At 34.6% G+C, this 14024-nt stretch overlaps 1 protein-coding gene across 4 annotated transcripts in view; it reads right to left on the bottom strand.

Moving 5' to 3' along the window:
* The window catches only part of IDE (insulin degrading enzyme), a 65428-nt gene that overhangs the window by 36561 nt on the left and 14843 nt on the right, over window positions 1-14024 (bottom strand). For all 4 annotated transcript variants that reach the window (XM_068688093.1, XM_068688090.1, XM_068688091.1 and 1 more), the window contains exons 5-11: window positions 11731-11853; window positions 7670-7782; window positions 7134-7296; window positions 6394-6486; window positions 5768-5859; window positions 4921-5001; window positions 1289-1392 (exon numbers count right to left, since the gene is read on the bottom strand). In XM_068688093.1, the coding sequence (XP_068544194.1) occupies window positions 1289-1392; window positions 4921-5001; window positions 5768-5859; window positions 6394-6486; window positions 7134-7296; window positions 7670-7782; window positions 11731-11853 (769 nt within the window). The remainder of the gene's footprint in view (window positions 1-1288; window positions 1393-4920; window positions 5002-5767; window positions 5860-6393; window positions 6487-7133; window positions 7297-7669; window positions 7783-11730; window positions 11854-14024) is intronic.

Raw genomic sequence — 14024 nt, 5'->3', positions numbered from 1 at the left:
CTTTTTGTTTTCCTCAATGCATGAGCTGAATTCTCTTTCCAATAGTCACCTCCTTTTCTAAATGAGCAGAATTACTAAAATGTCATTTCCACAGCATTCAGTGTTACAGTGACTAATTTCATATTTTAAAATACCCCAGAAGACATTATTTTCATAGAAAGCAAGCTGAGGCATAAAGAAACCCACATAAAGTAACCCACATTAATTTTATATGCTTATTTTAAGATATTAAAAAAAAAATCCTTTGCATTGTATGGCACCTCATAAATTCATTACACACCTTCCAACTACATGGTAGGTCAGGCAAAGTAAAGCATAGTAATGGCCTCTTATTATATAATTCCAGAACATTTCTATTCTTTAGGAACTTAAAGAGAAGTTGTATGGGGAAAAAGGTGAAAATAAGTAAATAAAATAAAATGTACATTTGCAGAAAGTATGGGAAAAAATAGCAAGGCACTGGAACAGGCTGCCCAGGGAGGTGGTGGAGTCACTATCCCTGGAAGTCTTCAAAAGACGTTTAGATGTAGAGCTTAGCGATATGGTTTAGTGGGGACTGTTAGCGTTAGGTCAGAGGTTGGACTCTATGATCTTGAGGTCTCTTCCAACCTAGAAATTCTGTGATTCTGTGATTGTGGATGCCTGATCCCTGGAAGTGTTCAAGTCCAGGCTGGATGGAGCTTTGAGCAACTACATCTAGTTGAAGGTACCCCCACCCATGGCAGGGAGGTAGAACTAGATGATTTTTAAGGTCCCTTCCAACCCAAACCATACTATGATTTTAGCAGCTACAGATGCAGCTATTTCTATCCACTTGAAGACGATTTTTTTTTTAAGTGGGTCTGCTAATCTGCATCAAGTCTGGCAGCTTTTCATAGGGAACATATAGACAGCAGATAAAAACTTTCCTCTTAATTTCCAGACTTAGCTCAAAATTATGAGTACTAGAGCATTCCATTAGAAATGCCCCAAGAATTTACGTTGAGCTATTGCAGTTGAGCTATTCAAATACTCATTTTCCTAAAAACTATTTCAGTCTGAGGAAGACATCCCACACAGGAAAGATTGAGAGGGTATTTTTGTATAAGCAGGAAAAGTTGCATACACTTAGAATACTTCTTTTCAATGAGGAGCAGAAATAAATCTTATTAATGCAAAACTACTCTCTCTTTTATAGTAACATTTACTTTGGAGCTCCAAGAACCACCTAAGAATTTGTGTTTCCATTAGTTCGTCTGCTCTCTTATAATATTTGTGTTAAAATACAAGTTACTGTAGTTCAACTTACCGAATGTTTTCTGGTCTCAATTTATCCAGTACCATCTCTATTAAATCAGGCCTGAATTCTTCAAGCAAATACTCAGCAGCCAATACTTCTTCTATAGGATAATACTAAAAGACAAAGCCCAGACACGTGTAAATGAATTAAACAAAAACTAAGCGTGAAAAAAATGGTTTTGCAAAAGAAAAAGCGGAGACTTCTGGTCACTAAATCTGTACCAACTTCATACTTTCAGATTAGAAGTGCATAGATCACTTCAGGTCTCTCTCTCGAAAAGAAACAAGACAGAGTAGCACTCTAATTATGCAGATAATATTGTTCCCTATACCAGGTGCATTTATATACTGCACATTACTATACTTTTATTTCGAAATATTGTATGCTTCAATATAAAAAGTCACTGATCTTTAAATACTGTTCTGAACTGACATAAAAATAACACGGCAAATGCTGACCCCTGGAGGATATCTTTGAAGGCAGAATACCAAGTGATCATTAAGAGTGCATTTGGGAAAAACTAAATATAACAAAACAAGTGAACAAGTTGGTTTTTTTTGTTGTTGTTGTTGTTTTGTTTGTTTGCTTTGTTTTGTGTGTTTTTTTTTTTTTTTTTTTTTTTTTAGGATTCCCTAATAATTCAAACACTAATTGAAAGTGTCTTTCAATTATTTAAAAGCATAATGCCGATTTACACAATTTTTATTCTAACGTTTTTTGTTTAGGCTTAAAGTGAAAGTCTCTAAGACTTTCTACAAAACCTTCCAGGTGTACACATAGTGTGTTTTGGGAAGAAGCAGCAGACAGACATGCTAGGATCCAACATAGGAAAAACAGTTCTTTGTGTGAAATCCCTCAGATTGATTCAACTACACATTTTTGCTGTTATCACCAAGAACTTCCAATAACAACAAGTACACCAATAACAAGAACTTCTTGGACGAAGTGTCAGTGGAGCCTAGGCAACTGACTTCTTGCCTCCCAAAAGAGATGCTTCCACTGTCTCACTGTGCCAGGCAGCTCTGAACCTTCCTTACAGCTTTTCCTTGAAATGACTCATACCTTTCCCTTATTTTTTGTGCACTTCACTTGCAAGGGACCCAAACTGTACATTTCATCAAATTTTAAGACAACAGAAGTTAAGCCCCATTTCTAGAAAAGCAGACGATTTTAAAAAAAATATATCAAATCAGATTTCATTTCAAATGCATAGAATATGCTGCCTTTTCTTTTTCATCTAGTTATGTACATTTGACTACAGAGTAGCTGAACTATTTACAGTGAATTATGTGTGTGCCCAACTGTTACTGAACAAGTTACAATACGTTTGAAAAAAATTAATATGTACCTTGTCTCAGAGTTTCATTATATAAGAAAAAAAAAAAAACAACTTTCACTCCTCTGAAAGTGATTAGTGGGGAATACAGGAAAACTTTCAAAACCTTCTGCAGTAAAAAAAATATGAGGTAGCCTAAACAAGAAGCACCAAGCATCCTTAGCATTTTGCCATACAGCTATACAGCTTTTTGACCAGAATTACCTTAAGACGGTTTTCTGAATTATATACATTATACACAAGACTACAGTGGAATGACTTCCAGAACAGAGTAACTGATACTAAGCATTTTGGAAAAGAGAAGGACTAAGGTGAGGGAAAAGGAGTAACAGGAAAAAAAAAAAAAAAAAAAAAAAGTACAATAAACCAAACCTGTGTTATAAAGCATTCAAATGTTAATGCTGTCAAATGTATCAGACAAGAACAAGATTGGAAAGGTCTTGTTCAAAACATCTGTAGTAGACCAAAGAATGCTCAATTAACTGAATTCTGCATGAAAGGCTAAGCAGACCATGCAATTTGAAGTGGAGATTTAAAGAAACCTATGTACTTCTAATCTGAAATGACCAAGGTAATACAGATTTAGTGACCAGAAGTCTATGGCATTATTACCTGTACAAAATACAAGCCATACTCTACTCACCAACTGGAATTAAACATAACAAAATTTATCACTTTTGTTTGTTTGTTTGAGCAGAGGGTTGAACAAGACTGGCCTCCACAGGTCCTTTCTAGCTTCAATCATTCTGTTTTGAAAATCTGTCTTTTTGAAAATCTGTTTTATTTTAGTTACATTGTGGTATGACCTAAATTTATCTACATACAACAATCAAATTAAAATGAAAGTTTAAAAAATGATACAACTAAGAAAACAGAACAAAACAAAAAGGGCATAGCAAACTAGGGAACAACTGTCTTTAAAATATCAAGCCTACACATGACAAATAGTGAATGTAATTTGTCAGTGAGACTTTAGTGGTGACTCATTACACCACCAGAAACGTGCTTTACATAGGAACTTCTGATGAATAGAAGTTTGTCTTTTTTTTTTTTTCCTTTTGACAAATATGTAACAACTTATGACATTACATTTGCTAGTGCTAATTTACATGTAGGTTCTCCTCCAATTATTAAAAACATTCTGTACTCATAAGAAATCATCAAACTATAGTTCCAGCTTGAAGAAGCTTCAGAGCATAAACTTAGTATGACTCAGAGGAAAGCAAAGAGAACCAGAACAGTTAGTTTTCTATTAATGTTTAAGCAACTAATGAAAGAGTCAAAATTACCATTTATGCTGCAAAGAATATCAAAGGAAAAAACACTATCCTGAATTGATACCCTGCTGACAACTTCCTGATGCAATTTTTGGAGCCAGTAATTGTAATCAGGACTGATCCAACGAATACAGACCACTGAAAGACCGCTTTAGAAGACAGACATAGTACAGTTCCCAAAGAAATTTTATGCATTTTTTAGAGCAAAAACAAAAATAGCAACCAAAATAGGAGCTCCATTAAATATTCATTTAAATGCTGTCAGTTGTCTGTTAGTAAACAGAAAGTCAATTCTGAAATAAAAGACTGTTATTTTAGACTTTACAAATCAAAACTGTAGGAGCATATACAGGAATTCCTGCAAAGAAGAAAAAAAAAACAAAAAAAATATCTAACAAAACAATTAGCTGTGCAATAGGAAGTGGCTGCAATTTACAGATGTTGCACGAGTGCCACAAAACGAAAAGAAAACAGGCAAAATCTTCCTTCAGTGCAAAATGAGGGAACTGGATTTTGGAAGTATAAAGACCAAGTGTAAGCTACATGATACTTTCACTACCAATATGTAATCCACATTAGAAGACTAAACCATTTCTGATCTGCTATCTTACTGCAGTAAGCAGAAATGCTAGTTTTATTCCAATATTGTTAATTAGAGAAGCACTTAGAAACATAGTACTTGGACTTATGATAGAACGTTATTTCAGTAGAAAACATGTAATTCCATGCCCAGCTTGAAAGCTACATGATACATTAAGAAATACTGAAACAAATCAAATAGCCAACTCCAGTTACTGTAAAATCCGTTCTATCAAGTGCAGAAATAAAAAATGGTAGTGTGAAGGAAATGCAATTTAGCAACCACCAATGGTAAGAGCTATGCAGCATGATAGTAACTTCTTAAGTTCAAGAAGTGCAAAGGAACTTTGCACATACCCATATTTATTCAGTGTATGGTTAAACATACTGCAAAATTTTAAATGCTAAAACATATTATCCAAAACAAAATAAAACAAAGTATCACTTACATGCAACATTCCTCCAAGCTTCGATGTATAACCTCGTGGTCGTTCTTTATCTTTAAATCTGAATGCCACAGCATTTAGATCCTAGGAAACAATTTAAGAAGGGTTGAAAAGCATATATCAAAAACTGTTTTAAGAATAATTAATGGCTACTTTTGTTATATCCATTTTATAGTACCATTCAATCTGAGACAAATACCTAACACAAGAGGTTTCAGTAATATTCAAGTTGCACAAAATTCATGAGCAACATGTGACCATCTCACAACATGAAGTGTTATTATTAACACCTTATTAGCAAAAAGCTCTGTGCTGAACAAAAATTAATGTCTTGTAAGTCACGTTCATCATAGGAGATCTGTCCCAGAACTCACACATATATCCAAAGACGGGCAACGAAGCTGGTGAAGGGTGTAGAAAACAAGTCTTTTGAGGAGTGGCTGAGGGAGCTGGAGTTGTTGGAGGCCTTTTCTGACCTGAATGATTCTATGATTCTATGTATTTGAATTTCCTGATAATTTGAGAACACCTCTACTTTAAGAAAAACAGTAATGTTCCAGTGTCAAATCCTTAAGGACAGGGTAAGAAACTTCTTCCTGTACCTTCGTTATGCTGTAATGCAATGTCAACTCATGGCTCTGTAAGAGCATTTCACATTTACATTAAGACATATTCTCAATGTACTCATTATTTGAGTCACACCACAGAAAACACACCTTTAAAGTTAAGAAACTCGGTTACCATACAATTGTTAAAGACTATGTCCACGGCCATGGAAAAAGCTCCTAGTTATAATTCAAAAATTTGTAAAAACACTATTACTGCATATTTCGTGTACCAATCACTGTACCTTGCACTCTTGGAAAACCCATTCTTGAGGTCCTTCTGTACGTAGTTTTTGAATATACTGAAACATGTGCAAAATAATATCTTCAACATGCACTGAAAAGAAAAAAAATGCTTGCTTAATCCTACACAAAGAAATAATTCTGATGATAACAAGTAAGAAACTTTGTATTTTGAATTACATTCTGATACATCGAGGTATTTAAGTATATTTACAATCCCACTGAAAAAGTTAATACGATTATTCATAGACATGAATAAAAGTGCTTAGGTCCCCAGCTAATTCCAAGAACTGCTTTGAACATGTCATACAGTAAGATATTGATTTACAGTATAATTTAACTCGGATCTAAATCCTATGAATAAGTAGCACACAAAGGTATTAACAACTTTTCTTCTAAAGTAGTTTACTTTAAAATACTCATTTAATGAAATACTTCAATACTATCTCAAATAAATTCATTTATTGTGTTAGATGAAATGTGTTAACATACTGGGATCCAAAACCAGAATAAGTGAATTAAAATATACAGTTTGTCAAGTTATTAGGACAATTACTCTCTCTGGATACAAACACAAGCCCATCAAGATCAGGACTAACATGGAATGCAGAAACAATGCTTCACTTACAAAGTCCTTCCTCTGTCAAATCCACATTAATGATGAAAAACATGAAACCTCTAGCACCTTCTTTCTGTCCTCCAACAAGAGTATATACCCATCCTATAAAATTAAAGAAAATATTTTGTATAAACAAACCTGTAAAGGTTTATACTACTTTCTTAGTATGCTTTAGCAACATTACCCCCGCCCCTCCCCCCCCACCCCCCCTTCTTTTTTTGGGCATTTTAATAACATTACATGTTCCCCTTCTCTTCCTTAGCATCTATAGCAACAGGGCAAGATAAACATCTGACCTATCTGATTTTGTGCTCATGGTACTAGAACAAACTCAGTATCACTAGGTCACCAGGTAATTTATTTCTATTTGGTACACAGTAATATAATGAACAACAGTGAAAGGTACACTCTGGTACTCTTCCAGACATCAAGAGAGCTGACAGTAATCTAGCTCAGTGACAGAACAGAGACAAGATCAGTACAGCAAAACTGCATGTCTCTCTAAGCAGGGGTGGACAAAGAGGAGCACACAAAAAATAGTAGCATCAATGGTTAGGGTGTTTGTTAGTTATTTATTTGTACCCACCACAGAAACAAGAATAAAGTGGGAAATGATTTACAACTCAAATTACTCATATTGCTGGGAACTTCAAATTTAACTTACAGAGATAAATTATAAATTAAACATTTAAGTTTTCAAGAGTTGTACAATTAACTAATTTTTCATTCTTTATTTTCAAAGGACTTACCTTTGGCTTTAAGCTCTGACAAAAGACTCCCTGGGCCTTCATGCCCAATCAGATGACCAAGATAATGGCCAGGATTTGATTTATAGTACTTCTGAAGGTCTGGTATAGGAAATGTGACATAAAGATTTCTGATGTCCTTAATAGGCACCACTTTGTAAAGTTGCTGAAGGTGAAAACAAAAAAGGAGATCCATAAACAAGCAGACACTCACCCAATCTCATTTATACGTTTCAGGAGCACGTATCATATCCCCTTCACGCGTACACATTTTATTACATAACATCTAAATCAGATTGAAAGGTAAATGATAAATAGGGGAACACTTGAGGCATTCATGATGCTTAAACATAGAACTAATTATCTCACAGTTGCTTAAAGGAACAACGAAACGTACAAACTTTATCGTAAGCTGTACAAACTACATCATTCATGAGAACACTGACACAAAAGTAGTGAAGTGCACAATGTATCGCTGTAATATAGAAACTATCACTTAAGGTATACATTCCTGACAGAAGATACATCTCTATACCTACCCGGAGATGTTCTTCTTGGAAAGGATGTTCAGGAAACTCTGGTATAGGGACATTTTTATTCTCTACTTCTGAAAATAACTTCACCACTAAGGAAGTTAGCTCATCCAAGGATTCTACAATAAAGAAACATTAGAAAAAAACAATCATTATCTGAAATTTCTAGCTAATTTGGATTTTGGATATTATCTGGAAAACATGTGGATTATATAGAGAAGTAGTTTTAATGATACAATGATTGTTATTTTCAAAAAGGAAATATATATAATGCTAAGGTTTTAAATAATAACATGCTATAAGCATCATGGTTATTAAAGGCAGGCTTCAACCATGATTAAAATAAATCCTGTTAACAGGAAAAAATATCCTTGAAGTGTACTGATGAATTCAAGGTGGAACTGAAGAAGAGACATGTCAGATGTTGAACATTACAAAAATAAACATTTCACAAAAAGCCCAAGGGAGATGGAATTACAGTTGCTAATTTTCCAGAGGAAAAGCATATTTGTCAAAAGATGTTCTTTGATCTCAGCTAACCTCCAATGCTTTACACACACTGAGAGCCAGTATCATCTGTGCTCAGTGCCTCATAATTTCATGCACATATCTGTGACCTGTTTAAGCATTTGCACTTTACATCCATTCTAGTTGCAGGCCTTGACTAATACTCTCCAAATATGATAGGAAGACCATTTGTGGAAAGTACTTGCTGTTGTGCATGAATTCACCTGAGTGCATCTATACAGCTGATATACTACCTTCAGACTAGCCATCTGCTAAAACATGCACTTTGGAGCACTTCTCACAGTAACAATAAGATAAGAGATTCATCCTTCAGATTTTTTAGCACACATCTTTGAAGGAAAATTTGGGGTTTCTGGAATGTCTCAAAGTACAACTTCAACCCTTGAAAGATTTCAAAAAGTGGTCGCCTTGTTCCTCAAAACAATCCCAGTTAGATTTAGAAAGGGGAATCTTTCCTGTCTGACATAAATTTGCTCCTACATGAGTTACTCCTGACAGAGTGCTGCAGAGGAAAAAACCCAGCATAAGCCAAGATGGATCACTGTACACTAAGATTTTGTGAACTGCACCTAATTCTGTTAAAGATTCATATTTTTTCAATCCCCATCAGAAAAAAGTGTTGAAGACTGCATCTACAGTATGAGATAGTATTGGACATTACATTTAATAGGTATTGTTAATGCCTTTTCAGGCTTAACCCTAGCCTGTAACACTAAAATAACTGCAGAAAGATACAGGCTTACTTCGTTAGAAGCCATCTGAGGCTCAAGTTTGCATTTTTCTATGCTAAAATGAAAACCAGCTGCCATCTATCAACCTGTTACCCTGTTTAATTTGGCTACAGAAGACAAAAAAATATTATTTTCAAAGAATTACTTTGACACTTATTTTTCCCTCCAAAGTTGGCTTCTTAGTTTAAGGAAGGCATACAATGCATTACTGCCACCTCTCTGGCAAATCCTCAATAACAATTATGCCAGAATTACGTCGTGAGGATAATAATTCTAAACATCAAACAAAATTTTCCTCTTTAAGCAACAAACAGCTTCACAATAATATTTCTAGTTACCAGATATAGCTTCCTTATAAATCAATAAGTACAGTGTTCAGCTACATTGAAATACAAGAAATCTGAATTCAAGTTTTCCTACTCAAGTCTCTGTGAAGCTAACCAAAAAAGCCACCCCAAAATGGGCATCAAAGAACACAATCATTTAAGTTTCAGAACTGTTGTGAAGGTTTTCTTTAGGACTAATTTCCAGTTGCCAGGGTGATTCTTACTGAAAAAGTAAGAATTTAAGAGTCTACACGGGAACTGCTGTACTGAAGTTGTTCCGTGATCATTCAGTGAATTTTGATTTTGATTAGGTTTTGTTTTTGCTGGGTGATTTAAAAAAAAAATAAAAATCTTAAGACGTTTTAAATTGAATTTCATGATTCAATTTCAGTACAGTTTTATTTTGAATATTTATAGGTAATTAGCAGAGATATTCTGATTCTCTCACCATTTTCCACAGATGTACATTGTATATTCATTTTACTTATATATAAGTGGTGGGAAAAACAGACAATTATGAGGCTGCACAAAGCTTATTTCAGAAGTTGTCGTTTCCCCCCCAGCCCCGTCAAAAAAAAAAAAAAAAAAAAAGCGTTTGCATAATTCTGCTGCTTGAACAAATAATAAGAGTGAGAAACGCTATGTCTCTTTTCAGGGAAAGTAAGATGCAAAGAAAGATGCAACTTTTTCCCAAATAACACTTCACACTTACTGTGACAACTACTTAATTACGATGAAAATGTATAGTTACATATCCTCTTGTAAACAAGCAGACTGACAATAAGCCTGCTTCAAACAAGTAACAAAAAGTTACTTTCAAAATTTTATTTATTTTACAAAATGGATAGAAAGAATCCCAAACATATATGTATATATACACATACACATTATATATATATTATATATATATACATATATAATATATATATAATATATATATAAATAATATAAATATATTAAATATATATATATATATATAAATAAATATATATATATATATATATAAACTGAAGAAACGTTTGAAAGCAAAATTATTTTCTGCATTTTATTGGTATCTGAAATGCAGATTTTGTCTGTCCTGAAGACTGCCTGTACAGTCTTCCTGGACAGGAAGAGGAAGAGAATTAATTCAATTGTTATCAACTCTGATCGATACCTACTTATCTTCAATTAATAAATCAATACTTCAAAGAAAATAAGCAGCTCCTTAGAAAACAACCTTGCTTCCTCAATGAGGAAACAAATTTGTATACATACTTCTAAGCTCATAAAGCTCTCTAGAACAAAAGTAGTTTTTTTTTCCTCAGGTAGAATATGCAGAAGAAAAAAAGAGGAGTAGAGGGAAATTCCTCCTTCAAACATAAATAAAAACTATTTACAAATATTTATAGGCTGTCTTCATTAATATCACAGTGCTTAATTGCATAAAGTTTCCATTGCTGTTAGGAGAATAAGCAAGGCATTCTCACACATAAAATATATCTAACCCTTGTTGTATTACATAAGTATCTACTAACAACATACCTGACCCTACTCCTTAAATAAAATTCTAATACATTTTACTGTGCAGCCTGCACAGTAAAACAACAAAAAATTCTATGGTATTCTCATCAATATATGATACTAAAGCAGATGAGTTCTAATAATAAAACAACTTGATAGGAATTAGGGAGCCTGGTACTGATTTGACAAGGAATATACACACAAAAGTTGGATAGTTGGAATTGGTTAAGAACTATAAGCCTCATGATGTCTGCCCATCTTAGAATCTACAAGAAAAGAAATCACTTATGCACTACGATTAAAATGATATAGATACGCTTTGTCAATGTGCTTCAAATGCAGCGCCCTGTGAACAGGGGGCTGTAAAGAAAGCTTTCCGCTTTGCTAGTAAATGGTATTCTATTCATCCTCACCATCCGAGCATTATTGTAAAACACTCATCTATCAACATGCTTTCAAGAAGCCGTTTTCAACACACTGTCATTAAGGTTTTGGCAAACCCTTATACAATCTTGACTGAGGAAGGTTTTAAGCAATTGGAATGTCTGTTACATTACTTCAGGAGTAAACCGAAGTAAAGGCTTATCTCAGTGTTACATTACATTCATCCTTTGTAACACGTTAGTTTTTGTAGTGGAAGTATGTGCAAGTCTTAAATATGAGAACAATATCAAAAGCCCTCAAAAACTGAAAACAGAGGTGTCAGTCTTCATAAGAAACACACAATGAGTGCAACTGAGGACTTGATAACGAATTTAAAGTTTTCAGCTAAGTATTGTAAGCTTATAACTTTTAAGTTTACACACTGCAAGTTGGTTTGGAGACTTCACTAAACGAAACAATGTTTGGTCAGCCTGTACAAGCTTTGCTTTTTTCCCCTTTATAGATCTTCAGATTTGCATACACTTTGTTTTCTTCTCTGTGAACATAAATATACTTAAATTCTTAACAAATTAACAGAAAAACTCTGAGCTCTCACCTCTTCCTAAGACACAAATAGCCATTAAATTTGATGAATAATAAGTAGAATGGAACTTCAATAACTCTTGTCTTACATCTATTCCTTCCTTGGTTGGTCTAGTTTCCAGAGTGAGTTTGTTCCCTGTAACATAAAATAAGAGTTAACAATATAGCTTGTTGATTACATATATACTTACGGTTTGTGAATTTACAAATTATTTATACGTATATGCATCTGCTCTTTTTAAAAAGAACTACTACACATAATAACAGGAAAAGTGGGTCAATATTGTCTGTTTTCATCAGAAACAATAAATATTTCCTTTCTCAATCTGCACCTTCTTCAAGAATCCAGGATGTTTCAGCCTTCCAAATTATATATATATATTTTTTTTATTTGAATGGCTATTTCAAAGCAATGCAAGTAAGCCTAGACTTTAATTCAGAAAAAGGAAAGCTTTTCTCTTTGTAGGGTGTTACGTTTTGGATTAGGATGAGAAGAGTGTTGATAACATGATGATGTTTTAATTGTTGCAGAGCAGTGCTTAGACTAAGCCAAGGACTTTCCAGCTTCTCACTCCGTCCTGCCAGCAGGCAGACTAGGGGTGCAGCAGGAGCTAGGAAGGGACAGACCCAGGACGCCTGACCCAAACTGGCCAAAGTTTCTATCCCATCTGACATCATGCTAAACAATACATAAGGGTGGCTAGCCAGGGGGAGGGGGAGCGGACTGCTTGGGGTTAGGCTGGGCATCAGTCAGCAGGTGGTGAGCAATTGCACTGTGCATCACTTGTTTCGTACACATTATTAGTAGTAGTACTATTACCATTATCACTATTATTATTTTCCTGTCTTAATAAACTGTCTTTATCTCAACCCACAGGCTTCATTCTCCCATTTCTCTCCCCGGTCCCAGAGGGGGAGGGTAAGTGAACGGCTGTGTGGTGTTTAGTTGCCAGCCGGGTTAAACCACAACACATAGGAATCACTGTATGAAATTATCTGTGGCACTGCACGCCACAAATTATAGCCTAGAACGCTAAGACAAAGTGAAGTAGTTACTAATTTCAAAATGCAGTTTGTAAATTGTGACTGCTCAGCTTCTGCTTCACAAACAGCTGAGCTGTTCCTGAAGTATGGGAACAGGATTAAAGAGGAAGAGAACTACTGCAATTGTTCCCTAAATAAGCCATATTTGCAGCACATACCAAACTTTCTCCATTAAGTTATTATCCCATTAATCAGTGCAATCTTTACACCAAGCTTTCAATAATTTACTGTGAAGAAATACTCCACACTCGAGCAGAGCAAAATTCTTATTTAGTAAAATGCAAGAACTGGAAACAACAGAAAAAAAATCAGTCTACAACGAGTATGCTTGATTATAATCAACTCCACTCCATTACTACACAGGCACATGAAATGGTCAACAGAATCTCCAGACCAGAACTCTAATACTCTATCTGCTAACTATGAGATCAGGAACTCCCTGAAGCCAAAACCAGATCATTTACAGAAAAAGCAGAGGATAAGGAACAAGATTAAAACAAGGAAACATAGCAACAAAATTTCCTTGCATTTACAGGAAAAACAGCAAGAGTAAGAGAAAACACTGGGAAAATGTTTCTGGTACTCAAATATGCCTAGTGCACAAATGCTACTATTACAGATATGCATTAAAACAGACCAGTGAGGCAAAACTAGCTACACAAAAAATAAGACAAGTATATTGTCCAGATATCTGGTGATTAGATAGAAGTGTAATTACAACTGCAACAGCCAACAATACATCATACAGAGAGGCTGCCTGAATCAAAATTTTACTTTGATTTTCTAATTTCACACATTTGTTAGTAAAAGCAATGATCCCTAGCAAAACCTAGAATGAATATTTAGGGTATTATGATTTAAATAGTTTGTCAATGTTCCTTCCCATCTTTAAGCTGCATCAGCTTGTCAGATCTTACAGATTTAAGCATAAAGACAACAGAAACGCGTAAGTTTTAGATAGCAACAGAATCAATAGACAGGGCAAATTAAAATAAAATAAAAGAGCTAAAACTTCAGCTTGGTAACTTCTGTTAAGAGTACTGACGTACATTAGGAGGCAACAATCAGAAGACACCTTGTAGAGGTAGGAAAATGGACACTGGACGGTGCAAAAGTGCTGGGGAAGTACTGGACACGGTTGAGGATACTGATGAAGAATTACTGCCACAGACAGTTACTCAGTGATGGGTGAAGGTTATTTGAGGACAAGATGCACATATGAACAAGAAAATTGAAGAATAATGTGCATTTGTTTCTGCTGGC

The sequence above is a fragment of the Anas acuta genome, chromosome 7 (genome assembly GCF_963932015.1).
Source record: "Anas acuta chromosome 7, bAnaAcu1.1, whole genome shotgun sequence".
NCBI classification, from domain to species: Eukaryota; Metazoa; Chordata; class Aves; order Anseriformes; family Anatidae; genus Anas; species Anas acuta.
This window is presented reverse-complemented; position numbering and strand designations above follow the sequence as displayed.